The sequence below is a fragment of the Elgaria multicarinata genome, chromosome 15 (genome assembly GCF_023053635.1).
Source record: "Elgaria multicarinata webbii isolate HBS135686 ecotype San Diego chromosome 15, rElgMul1.1.pri, whole genome shotgun sequence".
In the NCBI taxonomy this organism is placed as follows: domain Eukaryota; kingdom Metazoa; phylum Chordata; class Lepidosauria; order Squamata; family Anguidae; genus Elgaria; species Elgaria multicarinata.
The window spans coordinates 7948664-7965633 of NC_086185.1; the positions used below are offsets into that span (position 1 = coordinate 7948664).

Sequence of the window (16970 nt, forward strand, 5' to 3'; positions counted from 1 at the left end):
GAATGGGTCGAGGAGAGGGCAAGTGAATGGACAGCAGTGGCAAGGAGGAAGTTGGCTCCCTTAAGCACCGCCCCCCTCCAAAATCATTAACCGAAAAGGATGGATGGGAGTCTGTTATCTTGAACTGACATTTTCCCATTAAAAAGACAACTAATTGAAGCGATAATGTCAATTCATCCATCAAGAGGCAAGCATGACATGTGAGCCCACCCTTCTCAGATGCTCCCAAAATCGCAGAGGAAGTTGTTGACAATCACAGGCAAGCAGTTTGTGTGACCGGTATGTTGAATTGCTCTCTAATCAAGATTCAAATACATGGAAGCTGTTGGGGGAGGGGGGGGAGAATGTCATTCCTCTATTTTGCTCCAGCTACTGCCACCACCCGGGAGATCGAAAAATAAGCAAGGCGCCTCCTGCAACGTGTTTATCTTCCAATCTACAGCTGATGCACAAACAAATGTAGTCCTACAAGAATATGATGCAAAAGAATGTAGCTTGATCACACAGACACACACACAGAGAAATTAGAGATTAGTTACTGGTACATTCCAAGTGGTAGTTACTGCTGTGATCTTCCTTTTCCATTGCCTACTATATGTGGCCCTAGAAGGCAAGCAGATAAGGAAAGGAAAGGAACCTCTCGTGCAAGCACTTGAGGCATTGCTGACTCCTAGAGGGACGCCTGCTCTCGCTGATGTTTTCTTGGCAGACTTTGTAGCGGGGTGGTTTGCCGTTGCCTTCCCCAGTCGCAGTTCCCTTTCCTCCAGCTAGCTGGGTACTCATTTTACCGACCTTGGAAGGATGGAAGGCCATGTCGACCTGAGCCGGCTGCCGGAGAACCAGCTTCCGCTGGGATCGAACTCAGGCCGTGGGGAGAGTTTTGGCTGCAGTAACTGCCGCTTACCACTTTGCACCACACGAGGCTGGCAAGCAGATAATCCAGCTGAAATTCTCATTGCTGTGGCTTCCTATTGACAAGAAAGCAGTGGGCAGAGTTTTAGCTGAGCTGAAACAAGTAGATTAACCAGAAGGGATTAATGCATGGCGAAGTAGGATGGTTTATTTCGGGGCTGTTGAACCTTTTTCAGCCTGAGGCCTGAATTCGATTCTGGAGAAGCGCTTGGCAGCCATGGTCCAAAAGTGGGCGGAGCAGGAGGTAAAACAGGGTGGGGCCAAAATACCAGCATATTTTCACTTAAAGCTCTTACTTTAAGGGAGCTTAAAGTAAGAGCTTTAATACCTGGACATCACTCTGGAGAAAGGAAATGGTGCAGGAAGTCAATTCAATAGCGTTCTCCTCATCCTAGCTATTATCTATGGACTGTGGGACAATGCGAAATCTTTAGTTAAACAGATGTTGTGAGATATTGACCTACAAGGGCTCTATTGTGCTGCACAGGGCCCCTGCTCCCCCGGATTTCTGGGTTTGTCAGGCTCCTTCTCCAAAGAAGGAATGTCTTATTTCAACTGGCTATCAATTCCTAAATATAAGAAAGCATTTTCTCTGGCCCAAATGAATGTTTTACTTTCTGAACTCTTAGATGGTAGATGCTCCTAAACACCGGTAAATGAGAGGTCCTGCCCTTGTAGTAATATAGAAGTGGGATCTGTTATACATGTTCTGTTCAACTGCTGTTATTACCAGGGGTCCAGGGATGCTCTGATGCTTCAGTTACTCCATCTTTACCAGATCGCTCCTTGGAATCCCTTATGTGTTTCTGACTCGAAGGATCTAATAGATCAATCACTGAACGAATTGCTAAATTTCTGAATGTTATTGGATTGTGACTTAATTTGAACTTGTAGAACAATGCATTTTATCTTTATATATTCTGACACCTTGCTGGTGGTCACTTCACCGTAAATAAACTAGGTATGCATGTATGAGTATTACTGCCAGTAACTAAGCCTTAGATGTTTGACTTTTAAGAATGGGAGTGGGGAACTGTGAAACACCAGGAAATCACCAACTGATTGACCATTGGGATGAAGGCAGTGTTGCCAAGTGGGGACCTCTATGGCAAGGTACCCTTAGAGGCATTTCCCTTCCACACCTCCACTCTGGGTGTTGGATGGATGGTTTGTTCCTCCCTACAGCACCATCAATGGTGCTCAGCAACTACCTTGCCTGGTACACGAGCCATTGACATTCCAATATCACAAGCAGTAACCTTGGGGAACATGGGTGGGAGGGTGCTGTTGCACCTGTGTCCTGCTCATGGGTCCCCGGTCGACATCTGGTTGGCCACTGTGTGAACAGAGTGCTGGACCAGATGGAGCCTTGGTCTGATCCAGCAGGGCTCTTCTGATGTTCTTATGGCATGACTTACCAATCACATAGTTACTATATATTCATCTGGATGCTCTAGAATATTAAACCAAAATGCTATTAAGAATCCCAACACTCGTCTCTATAAATATTTAAAAGAAGACATACCGGAGGCAGAGAATGAATGGAATTTCACCAAGCCCTGAAGCAAACCGACAAGAACCACCTCAAGCTTATCGGAGGTGTAATCATGGCTCTGTTAAAGGCAGGCTGGGCGGCCTTTCGGTTTCAAAGAGTTGTCAATACCTTATCTATGATGTTGGCCAAGATGAAGGAAACAGCATTCCTCTCATCTGAGGGACTCCACTTTCCATCTCTTATTTCACCACCATGATGGAAAGTTTACCAAGTCGCTCCACCTCCTTTCCCTTTCTTCCAAAATTGTGACATTATCCCCCCCCCCCAAACCCGGTCTCTGTTGCATTATGGGAGATATACATCAGACCCTTCCTTCTAGCCCAACATTTCTGGAAAAACGCCAAGACTTTTACCCTGCATTTTCTACTATTAAACGACTGTTCTTTCTTCACAGCGAAGCTGCCAGACTTTCAATTCCTTCTTCCAGCTCTCAAGAGGCCTTCAAGCTTCATTAGGAAGGGGCAACTTATATATATATATAGTCCCAGTATGCCCATCGGCTAATTATGTAATTTCTTTCTAATAAGTTTTCCCAAGCCAACAATTGAACCAAAATCTGTTCGTAACATCTGCCCAATGGGGGGGGGGCATTAAAAGTTGAGGAAAAAAAGAGTGCAAATGGGAATGTAGCGGGAAAAAATGTATAATTTGGGCATTTTCATTGGTCTCCAGTTTTAGTCTGAAATCTGCTTTGAGAAGTTATTGTTGAAAAGCAATATATAAATATCCTCAATACATAAACTTCGTAAGGAAAAATGTGTGTGTGTGTGCGTGACCTTTCACAGAATGACAGAGAGAAATTAAAGCATTACTATTTGCCTGATACATTTCAACATTTGAAAACCTCCAAAGGTGTTTAGATCACGAGAAAAGGCCTGTTGGATCAGAAGGAACGCTCCACATCTTGCTTCCCAAAATGGCCCACCAGATGCCTCTGAGACGCCCACAAGAAGGGCTTGAAGGCCCTCAACCACTGCTGGGATGATGGAAGCTCCAGGAATGACTTCATCTCCTCCGGTGTGTAAATGGCGGCCAAAAAGGCTCCATTTACGTAAAAGGCGTGAATGCTCGCTGAGGTATAAAAGAAGCTTGCACAGAGCCATGAATGGTGGAAGGGGCAGGACAAACGTCCAATGAATTGACCTGGGTGAGTTCACCCATCCCGATGCTCAGGAAAGCTTACTGGAAGCCCTCAAGTAAGCCCCTACAGTTTCCCCCACACCTCTCCCCTCTCATCTAGCATTGGGGTGAATCTCTGTGTGTATCTGGAGAAAAACCAAACCTTGCGGCATAATCCCTATGAAGGTTTTCTTGAAAGTAAGTCCCATTGAACTCGGTGGGATTTACTCCCCTGCTGGAGTCTTCCTACTTCTGAGTAAGCACGCACAGACCAGGTGTATGTGTGTCATTTCAAAGAGAGCACCCCACGACACTTGTTCAAAATTCCAAATATGGTTGGGGACCTCTGCGCTACCTGGACAAGATAGGTAGGTCTCCCTTTTCCAGTCAAGTATTTGGGTCCTTGAAAGGTCATCTAAGCCTGCTCCTGCCAACTGTGCTTGAACACTGGGGTAGAAAACCGAGAAAAGACTGTTCGCCCCATTAAAAAGGAAAACCGCTTCTTGTGAATGAAAACCAGAACCTTGCGTACCTACCCCAGAGCCTGGTCCTGGGGAAACATGGATTTACTCAACGCCAACTCCCACACATGTACAAAATGTTCCCTTCCGTTGCCACGTGAGACACAATACAAGGCGTGTGACGTATATCCACTATCATTAGAAAAACAAATAATCCACTACATAAAAAGATGCCCCGAATAACTAACATGCAAGTATGAAAAGGTACATTCATAGGCGTGCACAGCACATTTCATTAGGGTGTGCACCAAGGGAATTATATTTTATTTTAAAGGTAAACATTTATCAAATATTCAGTCATAACGGACATTATTTTTATTCATTTATGTATTAAACACTGTAGACACTGATGCCCCACTCTGCGTTCGGCTTGCCTGACTGGGGGGAGGTCTGTTGCAGGTGAGGGGGTGGGAATGAGGAGACGCTGGCTGGAGGAGGGGCTTATGAGGCGACATGAGAGCACTCTTCAAATCCTTAAAAGGTTGTCACACAGAGGAGGGCCAGGATCTCTTCTCGCTCCTCCCAGAGTGCAGGACACGGAATAACGGGCTCAAGTGACAGGAAGCCAGATTCTGGCTGGACATTAGGAAAAACTTTCTGTTAGAGCGGTACGACAATGGAACCAGTTACCTAGGGAGGTTGTGGGCTCTCCCACACTAGAGGCCTTCAAGAGGCAGCTGGACAGCCACCTGTCAGGGATGCTTTAAGATGGATTCCTGCATTGAGCAGGGGGTTGGACTCAATGGCCTTATAGGCCCCTTCTGACTCTATTATTCTATGATTCGCCTTCGGGGTCCTTTCTCCTGGCCTCTTTCAAGCACAGCTCCTGGCAGAGAGGTGCCCAGCAGAGTGATTCCTTTTCGCTCCTGCAGTTGGGAGCAAAAGCACGCTGTTGGGGCGGGACAGCAGCGGGGCAACTGGAGGGCTGTTCCCACTGTGCGGGTAACATTTCGGTACCCGGTATCATTTGCACGTGCCTCTGTTGGTGCAGCTGCTCCAGCAGAGGCCTAGTGGCCAAGGTGGCGCAGCTCCCGGAAAAAGCGATTCTTTTTCACTCCTGCTGCCAGGAGCAATGGGTCTCTCTCAGAGGCAGACGCACTTCGGTGTGGTGGAAGAGCCACCATAGGGCAGCTGTAGGACCATCCCCACTGTGTCTGGATCCCCCCTCTGGATCCCTACTCAATGGCCCCCTCAATTAGGTGCTTACTCTTTGAGACATTAGGGTGTGCCCGGGCACACCTGGCACACCCCTTGCGCACACCTATATTTTTACCAGTTTTCGCTTTATTTCAGTCAAAAGGATTTTGAAAGTGTACAGTTATTCTGGATAAAATAGTAGACATCATTTCTAAGAGCGGGTAGGAAAGTGTGTGTGTATGAATAATATTTATAACATTTGTGTCACCTGCATATTTTCCACCAGGTAGTTAGCTGAACCAACAGAAGTTATTTCTATACGAGTGGATATGACTTTTTGTCTTTCTTATAGAAGAATATAGGATATGGCTGAACATTTCAAATATTTCATGGAATATGCAAAAATAAAACCCTTTAAAATGTTGTCTTCTTTTCTTTTTTTGGCTTTTAAGGACAAATGAAATCATCAATAGTGGTATACAGCACAGACATTAACAGCCCTGCTCAAAAAAAAAAAAAAAAAAAAAGTGGGAGGGGGGAGGAAGGCTACAGTATTATTATACATTTTCCAAATAAAATGTGACCAGAACTCGGAAGAAAATAAACTTTAAAAACTCAGTAGTAGTTTGTTGCAAGAGAAACAGACCGCTCCTTGCTTCTTATTGGCTATATAATATTGCTTCCTGCTTTAAGTGGGTATTTTTCAGCTTTCTTTTAATATATATATTTATATATATATTTATATATAGGGTTGTTTGGTTTCTTTCGATGAAGTCGGTGATTTAAGGTTGGCTTGTGCCTAAATGATCGAGAAGTTGAAAACTAAAAAAAAAAATGTGTTTACACAATATACACATTTCATTACTTACAAAGGGGGGAAAAATAAGCTTAAAACATTTCATATTAAAAACTTGGGATACAGTAGGGGTTAGTAGCACCATGGCATTGGAACTGTATAGTCTCTCCTCATTTAAACCATCACAGTGCCTTGTGGTTTCTTCTTTTCTCTCAGGCAATCTTTTCAGAGCACGCTCTCAAACCCGCGGGGTAGAAGTGGGCAAGTCAACCTTCTGGCCCTTCGCGACCCTCGTGCGTCTCCAATAGTGGTCAAGAGGTCAGTTCCCTTGATCAAAAAATAACAAAAAAAATGCACCAGAAGACCGCTTTCAAGATGGCAGGAGAAGGGAGAGGTACACCGGAAACTGCATCGTCTGGATTTTCTCTTCTTCTTTAAAGTTCCTCTTTTTTTCTTCTTTTTTTTTCCTTTTGCACAATAGCACCATTGTATAGCTGGAGGACAGTGCACCAAAAGATTTCTCAGTTGTTTTAACAAGTGCCTCTGAGCCATTACGTCTTCTTCAGGCATACTTGGCATCGACTGATACGCGTCCTCAGGTCTCCAGCCTTGAGGGTCTCTGGCTGAGGTTTACTGGTGAACAGAAATGCAAAGAGGATGCACACAGTTAGTTGGTTTAATACAGGGATGGGGAACCTCCGGCCCGTGGGCCGGATGAGGCTGTCAGAGGCTTCTTATCTGTCCGACAGGACTCTCCTCCCAAGGCCCGCTCTAATCTCAGCTTCCATGCTGGCTGCGGAGAGAGGATTCTCTTGCTCCCAATCCAGCATGGAAAAGCAGCAAATTTCAGGTGCTGGGCTCCTGATATAGACAGGGCCTAGTGCGCGCGTGTGTGTGTGTGTGTGTGTGGCAGGGTGGCTTTAACCCTTTTTAGCCTGCTGCAGTCCTGATCCATATCTGGCACCTGCAATTTACATAACCAAAATAGGTTCCATTAAAACATATGGATATGGATCTCTAGCAGAGGGCAAATCGTCACAGTCTCACTTACCACCCATGCCAGGTCCTGATCCAGATGTGCCCGCCAGCGCATGGTTTCAACTGGGAAAAGCACACCTCCCACTGGAGAGAATGGGAGGTTCCCCCCCACCAAAAGCAAATTGCCGTGGGGGACTCGTGCGTATATATGTGCGTGAATGGGGAAGCCATTCCAGTCCTGGAATGGTATTTGATTTCAGAGCAGCTCTCGCTGGTGGCATTACAGTGGTGGGCAGGGCCAGGGTCAAAGGCAAAAGGGGCGGGGTCAAAAATACTAGCATACTGTAGCTTAATGCTCTTAGTGTCAGTAACTACGCCTTTGGGGAGGCATTTCAACCTTTCAGAACTGGAAAAAACTGCACAAAAGCCAGGAAACAACCTAGCATTTGGTAGTTGGGGGTAAGGGGGTGGGGCCATCTGGGAAAATCCTGGAGGGCCAGATGGGGCCCCCAGGCCTGAGGTTCCCCACCCTTGGTGTAAGAAAATGAATGGATGAATGGGGTGTGCTTGTGTGAGAGCGTCAATATGAATGAATGAATAGTTATGCGTGTGTATATTCCTCCTTAAGGGCATGACTCAGACCATCAAGTCCAATATTATATGATTATATATTATATTATATAAATAAATCAAATAAATAAGAGGCAGTTACCTAAACATTTCTGCCATCTCCACAGTTGCCAGCCAGAAGCTGTATGAATTGGCATAATAGTTGCAGGTCCCTCGGCCGTGACACTCAATGAAGGGAGCCGAGCGGAATTCTTCAAGGCAGGAACCAGGAGAAGCCAGCGCCTGCCCAGATCCCTCTGCACCGGCGCTGGTGTGCTAAGACAAAACGCACACAAGCAAAGCGCGAGGTCAATTTCATTGCATTCAAGCGGCAGCCCCAGGTGCGTGCCGAATCAAAAGGATTTCCGCTCGATCGAGAGAACAAAATTGCCAAGCAGAACATCTAGAACTGGGAACGGATCCATCTAGTCCAGCCTAGTTCTCTACAGCAGGCAAGCCAGATGCCACCAGCAAACCCACAAGCAGGAGGTGAGACAACCACAGCCTTCTTGCGCTGTTGCTCTGAAGGAGGTGGCATTCCGCGGCAACATGGCCTCTGAACATGGAGGGTGAAGACTGGCCCAACGCATGGATGCCCTTCTCTGTCCTGTTCTCTACCACAGCCTTCCCCAACGTGGTGCCATCCAACTGTGTTGGGAGAGGCTGTGGCTCAAGGGTAGAGAACCTGCCTTGTATGCAGAAGGTCCTTGGATCAATCCCCGGCTTCTCCAGGTAGTTCTGGGAAAACCCCTGCCTGAAGCTCTGAAGAACCATTGCTGCCAGTCAGTAGGTAGACAATCCTGGGCTAGATGGACCCATGGTCTGACTCAGTGCAAGGCAGCTACCTATGTTCCTATGTTGGACTATGGCTCACATAAGCCCCCAGCTAGCCTGGGAGTGGGAAGGATGAGAGCTCAGTCCAAGAGATTTGGGGGACACCAGGTTGGGAAGGCTGATTTAGACCCCCTTTTTCTATTGCTTTTAAGCATGGCAGTCTTTGTTCCTTCCTTTAGGTTGCACTGACCACACACCAGTCCCACAAGCAGTTTTAGGGATGTGTGAATCAGCAAAATCTGAGCTCGCTCAAGTTCTCCAAATTCCATCTTGAAGCTTGTTCCGACTCAAGTCACATCGCGACTGTATTTTCGTGCGTATTTTTCCAAATGCACACATCAATCGTGCATATGTTTGAAATGGATGCTGTCATGTATGCCCCTACTGCTCCGGTGTTGGGAGCAGGTGACACAGGGGATCAGTCAGAGTCAGATTCTGATTCAGAAGATGCCAAACCAGTGTGGGGCGAAGTTCACACGGGAGAGCCACCAGTTGTGAATGCGCCCCTCCTAGAGTCTGTCTCCTCAAGGCCAGATCCTATGTTCTCAGGAGACAGGGAGTCAACTTCCAGGAGTGAACATTCCAAAACATTACTGGATGCTAGGAATCACCAGAAGTTAAAATGTTCAACGAGATTAGCAGCAAAGAGACAGTCGGAGAGGTTGTGTGAGAAGGTGTCTACGCACCCTCCTCCACCTTGAAGCTTGGGACATTTGAAAAGCCTTTTCTTTCCTTTGAATGGTCAATTGTTTTGCTTAGTTTGCATAGCGTTGCCTAGGGGGGATTTTCCCATAAAGGTGCCTAGTTTGTGTTACAGAAGTGTTAACTGTTCGCAATAAAGCTTTGTGGATTAGCCTAAGAACTTTCCTTAATTTTGACTCCTTGGGCCGGATCTACACTACTGCTTTAAAGCGCTTTATAACAGTTTTATAGCGCTTTAAAGCAGTTAAAGCGCTTTATAACTGTTATAAAGCACTTTAAAGCAGTAGTGTAGATCCGGCCATGGAGACCCTTGAGCAGCTACAGCCCACGACAGATGCAGTCTTCTCCCACTGATGAAAGTCTATTTGGGCACATTTGTCATGTGCATTTTTCAAATGTACAATTGCTAACGAGTACAATTTTGGGGGGTGTTTTGAGTCTCTCTTGCTTGGGCCAACACTTGCAGGTTCCCCTGGCACCTTCTATGACCTTGCTCTCCCCATCCCACTGAGATGTTTCTTATAGCATTTCTCTCACCTACATCTCTCCTTTCAGGAGGAGAATGTGGAGGCACAGAGGGACTCGCAGCTATCTGGAACATTATCTAAGCAGGTCTCAACGAGGTCACATGCAGTGGATTTGACATCGGAAGCAAGGCACGGAGTCTAGTGACTTCCCACAGTTATGTCCAATATAGCAAGTCCTAGTTACCTGTGTAGTTTGGCCTAACCTGCAGCTTTATAGTTAATTATGAAGGTCTCTCACACAGGCTGGTAATTTACATCTTCACCTTGAAGCTGTTTTGACCAGCTGTAGGATCTCATCCTGTTAGACAAGATAAGTTTGCTTCCTGTGGGAAGCAAAGCCCTCTTTCTCTTGAATAGGGAGAGGTGTGTGTGCCAGCCTGGAGAGATAAAATGGAGTAGGCTGGTTTTGCTCTTTGGTCTCGCTCCAAAAGGGGAAATGTGCACTACCAGCCTGGAGAAATCTGTTGGTCCATGGGGTGGCGCCTTGTGTACCGTGGAGACTCCAGTACTCAGCCAACTGTGAAGAGCCCTGCTTTATTCAGCTAAAGGAACATGTAAGCTTGCTTAGCATGTTCTTTCTGCATCCATTTATCACCTGGGTAATCAATGAACTGTTAATCTGATCCATTTGTGACTTGTCTCACTTTGACAGCCCACCAATCTGGCATGGCTGGGACCTGACAGGGTCAGGAACCCCAGACTAAGACAGTACGTACCATCATGAAAGAGTAACCAATCCATAGCGAGTACCAGCCTTGTGGGCACGATGGGATTTGAATGGTCTGGCTGTGAACAGCTATCACCATGGCAGGAGCTTCACAGACTGTGCAGCTGGAAAGAGGAGAGAGAAGAAAAGTTTTCTGGGGGGAGAACTGTGTGTGAAAAGACTGAATACATTAAGAAGAGCCCTGCTGGATCAAACCAAGGGTGTCCAGTCTGGCAACCAAATCTGCCCCTCATGGGTGTAATGATTGTGTGCTGATTGGGTGGTGGAAGTGTAAATATGGAACAGAATGAAGAAAAAAAGATGGAGCTAGAGGAGAAACCAGTAATCACATCTAGAGGAAGAATTGTGAGAAAACCTCTAAGATTTGGGTACAAAAAATGAAAAAATTGAAAAAAGGAAAGATGTAATGATTGTGTGCTGATTGGGTCAATTGACTTGACTGAGTGTTCTAGTGATTTGTATAAATGCATTCACCTGACACGGGAGAGGCAGTTTTTGTATGTATCGTGACTCACTTGAAATAAAGGTTATTCTTCGTATGCTGGCTGTAGGAAGTTCTTCAGATATATGAAACCATAAATACTACAATGGGTTCCCAATATGGCCACCCAGGGTTCCCCAAAAGGCCACACACCTTTCCCTAGACCCAATCCTTTGCCCCAACCATTGATCAGTGGTTTCCCATGATTTTATGTAGTTTCCCCCCCCCTCCATTCTAAAAGGTTGAACTGTCTCTCCTAAGGCTTAGTTACTAGCAGTATGAGTTTTAAAGTAGAATATGTGGAGCCTGGATGTATTTTTGTTCCCACCCCTTTGGCCATCAGCTGGTATTTGTCCCCAAGAACGTCTCTGAAACAGAAATTGGCCCTCAGGGTGAAAGAGATCCAACACTCCTATGCTAGAGGAAACCAACGCTTGCACGTCAATAGTGCAAGCAAACGCTTCTTGAAGTTGCACAAGCGTTGGTTTCCACTAGCGCAATATAAATAGCACTAGCGGACGGACGCCACTGAACCGTTCCCCAAATGTCCATCTAGTTCAGCACCCTGTTTCACCCCATGGGCATACTAGATGCTTTTGGAAGCCCACAGGCAAGAGACGAAAGCCACGGCTGTGTCCCACTCCTGATCCTCAGCAGAGGCTATATTACAGGTAGCCTGGCCCTGAACATGGAGATGCCATATAGCCATTTTGGCTAATAGCGGTTTCGTAAATCTCTCATTTATGAATTTATCTACTCCTCTTCAAGCCTAACCCCACAAGTGAATGATGTGCTATGTGAAGAAATTTCTTTTGTCTACTTTCTCTTCTCCATCCGTTTCACTGCTGACCCACTTATAAGAATGTGACTCATGTACATTTCTTAATGCTTTCTATGGCTTTCTGCAGCTACTGTCCTATTGTAAGTCCTTCCATTTTCATGTTATAGAGGGGTGGGCAGAGAGTAGATCTCCAGATGCTTTGGACTCCAACTCTCAGCATTCCTGGCCATTGATCATGCTGACAGAGACCTCTGGGAGTTGATGTCCAACACATCTGGAGATCTACTTTTGCCCCATCCTTGTTCTAGACTCCCATTTTGGCACGGTGTGGAAAGTAGGGATTTATGAAGGATAGGCGTTCTCTGTTCAGAGCCAGATCCAACGTTCTCGCTCTCACCGGCTAATGAAGGGTTCGATGCTCCTCCCTGTTAATGGCTCCATGCTCATTGGCATTGGCTCAGGAGTGGAGAGCCAATAGGAATAGTCATTTCTAGATGCAAAATTGCAGACGTTGTTGATGTTGCAGAACATGAAGGGCATGGTGCTGAAACGTCGGAGGCAGCTGCCAGCGGTGCCTAGCAAACAGAGGACACAGTTGAGATGAAGGAGGCTTTCCATAGTGGTAGAAGATCTTGGCAAAATCCCTCAAACTTTCATGATCCCTGCAGGAAAGTCTTCCCAAACACTAGTCCAGATGATGTGGTGGGCTGAGAGTTAATGGACTGCAAATTGACCTTGACGAGGGAGACCCTGGACCAGGAGTGGGCAACCTGCAGTCCCAGAGCCATGTGCGGCCCTCGACCTAACCTCAGCCTAATTTCAAAAGCCCTCTGCCCGTGATCATTTCACATGCCTGGCAAGAGCAATCTGCCAGTTCTCTGGTAGCCTCCTGCATAGGGAGGGAGAGAGAAAAGTGGGGTGGCAGAGAGTATTCCCGTAGCCGCCTTGGGTGTGAAAAGCAGAAGAATGGGACAGAAGAGCAGAACACAAGAACCACTGTGGTACAGTGGTTAGAGTGTCGGGCTGGGACATCTCCTATCTGGGTTCTAGTCCCCACTCAGCCATGGAAACCTACTGGGTGACTTTGGGCCAGTCACAGACTCTCAGCCCAACCCACCTCACAGGGTTGTTGTTGTGAGCAGGGCCGGCACTACCATTAGGCCAACCAGGCAGCCGCCTAGGGCGCAGACCTCAGACCGCCTAGGGCAACCAGGCAGCTGCCTAGGATGCAGTACTGACCTTTAAGGGTCACAGTTTTACACAAATTGGCTGTTTTAAGAAAAAACACAATAAGTTCAAGTTTTGTGCTTTTTATTTTTCTACAAAACATCTGTTCTTAAAAATCGAAGTCGGCAATTATTTTTTTGGGGTGTGTGTGCAAGTAGCTTGCCTTGCCTAGAGCGCAAAACAGCCTGACCCTGGCCCTGGTTGTGAGGATAAAATGGAGAGGAGCAGGAGGGTTATGTACGACTGTTGGATCCTGGAATGGATCCTGGTTATGTTTTCCATTGATTTGTTAATTGCTGAGGATCTGGAGGAACAGAAGACTCAGTAGAAACTTAAAGGTCAACTCTACACCTGGACATTGAGTGTCATAATTGAATAATTGTCTAACTGATTGTCTTCAATTAAGGGTTGCAAGGAGTTGCATCATTGTACAGGTTGTCTATAAAAGTAAATGTGTTTTCATGTTCATTATCCTGTATAACTTCCATGTCTCTCATGTGAGCTGTATTGACTGACCGTTTGTAAGTATTTGTATCTGTACTGCCATAACTAAATTATATATTTATTTGCCAGTAAAAAGGTTTGTTTTAACCTACATAAATCTCTGTCTTAATTCACGTCTTTGCTGACTTGGCTGAGAACCGCTGTAATCTCTGCTAGTCTCTGTAGGACCCAGACAGAGACTTAACACAAAAGGTTATGTGCCAGAAACCCAGTCTGTGCAATAACTAAACAGCTTCTAAAGCCATAACTTAACAACGACGCCTTGGGTTCCTTGGAGGAAAACAGGCGGGATATAAATGCAACACCAACAAGAAGAACAACAACAAGGAAGAAATTATGAATTGTTGGGATTACACACAGCCCATGAAACCCATTCTCTACATTTCCTCTCCCCAAGTATCTCCCAGTAAATACGATGGCTCACCCAAGTCCTGCCCGTGGGCTCTCTCGTTCCCCTGGACGTAGAGAAGAGAAAATCCATCGTATATCCGAACGGTTCCATTCGGGCAGAAGGGCGTTTCTGTTGCCTGGCTGTGGCGAGTTATAAGGAACCCATGAGCAACTGAACCAGATCCAGGTAGACCAGGGGGGCCCTGCAACCCATCCGGACCAGGGGGGCCCTGTGAACCCCGCGAACCTGTTTACAAACAAGGATAAACAACAGGGTAGATCAGTGTGTCAGTCTTGGTACGCTGAGCAAGCCAAGAGCAGCCACAGCTTCTGTGGAATGAACCAATGCGTAGGCAATGTGCTGCACATGACACGTGGCTTGACACTCTAGCATCACAGAAGAGAAGAGTTAGAAGGGGCCTATAAGGCCATTGAGTCCAACCCCCCACAATAAACAACCAGCAATTGCACATCCAGTTAACACATTTTCAAAGTATTTGTAAAAATAAACTATCAGATTTTAAAATGTGAAGTATTTTGCCATAAAATGTCAGCTTCAAGCACGCATTCCAGTTCTTGGAATGGGCACCAAACCACATAGAGAGATTCCCTAGGTTCTGCTGGAGAGGCTTTCTTCATGTCCTGATGGTGGCGGAGGCTGGGACGTGTGACAGGGCCCTTTTCTGTGGCTGGCTCTAAACCAGGGGCATTGAAACTCAGGCCTATGGGCTAAATACAGCCTGCCTGCGATGCCAATCCACGCTCCGAAGACCAGGTCCCCTTTCCCATGACCACTGAGGCTTTGGTTGTTCCTTCGCTTTGGTCCAATTCTTTCCCCCCATTCTATAAAACTAAAATGTCTCTCCTAAGTTTTAATTACTGGCTGTAAGAACTTTAAGGCACACTATAGTAGTACTTTTGTTATTTTAGCCCCGCCCTTTTGCCTTGGCCCCGCCTACCACTGGAATGTGGCCCCCAAGAGCTTCTCCAGAGTTTCAACACCCCTGCTCTAAACTATAGAACTCACTATCTTGGGAATTCTGTTTGATTTCCCCTTCCCCCTTCCCCTTCCCCCTTCCCCCTTCCCCTTCCTCCTCCTCTCTCTCTGTTTTCCACTGCCTAGACGTTTTTGGATGATGATGATGATTTAGGCCAGCATTTCATCTGGCAGGTTCTGGTTTCTAGCAGCCACGTTCCTTGTTTCCAGATTGTATTTATCTGTTCTGCAGCCAACTCTGCTTATTATCGCCTTAGTGTTACTCTATTATTTGTTTTAAAACTGTTGTAAGTCAGCCCCAGGACTGTACAGACAGTGGAAAGGTGAGGAATACATTCTCTGAAATACGGTACGATAGAGTCACTCTTTCCCTGACTTGAAAGAAGGTGAAAGTGCTCCACGGGACCCATAAAAAAAAATCTTCTCTTCTTCTGCACTTCAGCTGCAAAATCCACCTGGTCTTAGGATTCTTCTCTTCTAAGGTTCATTGACTTTCAGAGTTTGGCGCTTTGATTAGACATTTCTCTTCCTATATTAAACCACCTTTTTCTCCCTCTGGTTCATGCACACATAACCATCACCTCAGCCACATGTTCTAAACACACTGCTCTTCCTGGTCTTGATGGAATCCTCTTCCTTACAGAGTCCCTATGATAATTACAGATGGCTTCAGCAGAAGACCTCTGCAGAACACCCTCTGACATTGACCATATGAACATTCTCCTTCTGACCAAGCTAAGATGTGCCTCTGTGTTTCTTCATACCACCCCTCCCCCTGAAATCCTCCTCGACAGGGATGGGGTGCTTACCATACCTGGTTGACCTGGAAGTCCTCTCTCTCCTTTACGCCCCCCTGGACCTTCAAAACCAGGAAGTCCATCTCGTCCAGTATCACCAGGAAGACCGATTGGACCTAGATATATGTATATACACAAACAAATTAGGATAGAATTCTCGCAAACATGCCTGAACTCTTGGCAATTATTGGGTTGGCTCCAGGCTCTGTCTTCTGCAAAAAGAAGACTCCATTCCTAGAAAGTCCATCAGGGTGTCCTGTATAGCATTTTCATGGGGCTGGAGGGGTTGCCATGGGAAGAAAAAGGTGGAGAAATCCATTTTCATCAGCGCATTTGAACCATCATAAATCTGGATCCAACCCATGGTGATATGGTTTATTTAATCCTAGAAACTAGCCAAAGACTAGGTGTGCAATTGGCTGCTTTTTACTGAGTTTCTTGCTTCCCCAATGAGGAGCTTACCTTGCAACCCTGGAGGGCCTGGCAGCCCGTGATCACCTTTCAATCCGGGCTGCCCTGGGGGACCACGTAATCCTTGGTCACCTTTAACCACAATTGTTTGTCCAGCTGGGCCAGGTATCCCTGGAGGACCTAGGGCCAAAATCAAAAGAGTGTGTGAAGTTCAAGAACACCAGATGGGGCAATTTAAGCAGCTGTTTGTCTTGACGATCCGTTAAATGGGACTGCATCAGGAAAGGATAGAGATGAGGGCAATCATTTGCCAAGTCACATGTCCCACCAAAAGGAAAGAGATTAGCCCGATTCAGCAATCTTCCTGCTGGATTGGATGGAAGGCTTATCTTTCTATTCCAGCTCATTGGTCACACTGTCATACAACCCCCTGGTATCCGCAAGGGTGATAATGACGGTTGAGAAAGATTTTAATCAATGAATCACTCAACGACTCAATCAACCAACCAATATCCAAGAAATAATTCCAATTATGAAGATTTTTTCCTCTGGAGGATCATAGACTTTCCAAGGAACATCTCATGGACCAGAAAAGTCAATATGGCCCCATTGGAAGGCTTTTGGTTGAGAGAGAGAGAGAGAGAGATTGCCCAAGGGCCCTCCAAAACCTAGAGGTGGCGCTGGGCAAATTCTTCTCAGGGAGACATCTGTACCTCTAGCATAGCCACTAACAGCCAGGAGGGTTCCCTGCTTTTTCTATTTTGGTGTCGGTCCCCCAAAACACAGCACTTACCTGGGGAGCCGGGATGTCCACGGTCTCCTGCAAGGCCAGCTGGTCCTGGAGGTCCAAGGGGCCCCTTCATACCTGAAAGGTCAAAGCCTTGCAGTTAATATACATGGTGAAAATGAAAGATCCAAGCCCTGGCTTAGCAGCCATGCTACCTGGAACAGCTCTCTCTCTCCAC

At 46.3% G+C, this 16970-nt stretch overlaps 1 protein-coding gene across 1 annotated transcript in view; it reads right to left on the reverse strand.

The window, feature by feature from the left end:
- Positions 1 to 6083: 6083 nt before the first annotated feature.
- Positions 6084 to 16970, reverse strand: part of COL4A5 (collagen type IV alpha 5 chain) — a 129861-nt gene continuing 118974 nt past the window's right edge. Inside the window, exons 44-51 of the mRNA XM_063142098.1 lie at positions 16799 to 16870; positions 16057 to 16185; positions 15612 to 15710; positions 13835 to 14047; positions 12077 to 12254; positions 10407 to 10521; positions 7731 to 7903; positions 6084 to 6673 (exon numbers count right to left, since the gene is read on the reverse strand). Of these exons, the coding sequence (XP_062998168.1) occupies positions 6592 to 6673; positions 7731 to 7903; positions 10407 to 10521; positions 12077 to 12254; positions 13835 to 14047; positions 15612 to 15710; positions 16057 to 16185; positions 16799 to 16870 (1061 nt within the window). The 3' untranslated portion in view covers positions 6084 to 6591. The remainder of the gene's footprint in view (positions 6674 to 7730; positions 7904 to 10406; positions 10522 to 12076; positions 12255 to 13834; positions 14048 to 15611; positions 15711 to 16056; positions 16186 to 16798; positions 16871 to 16970) is intronic.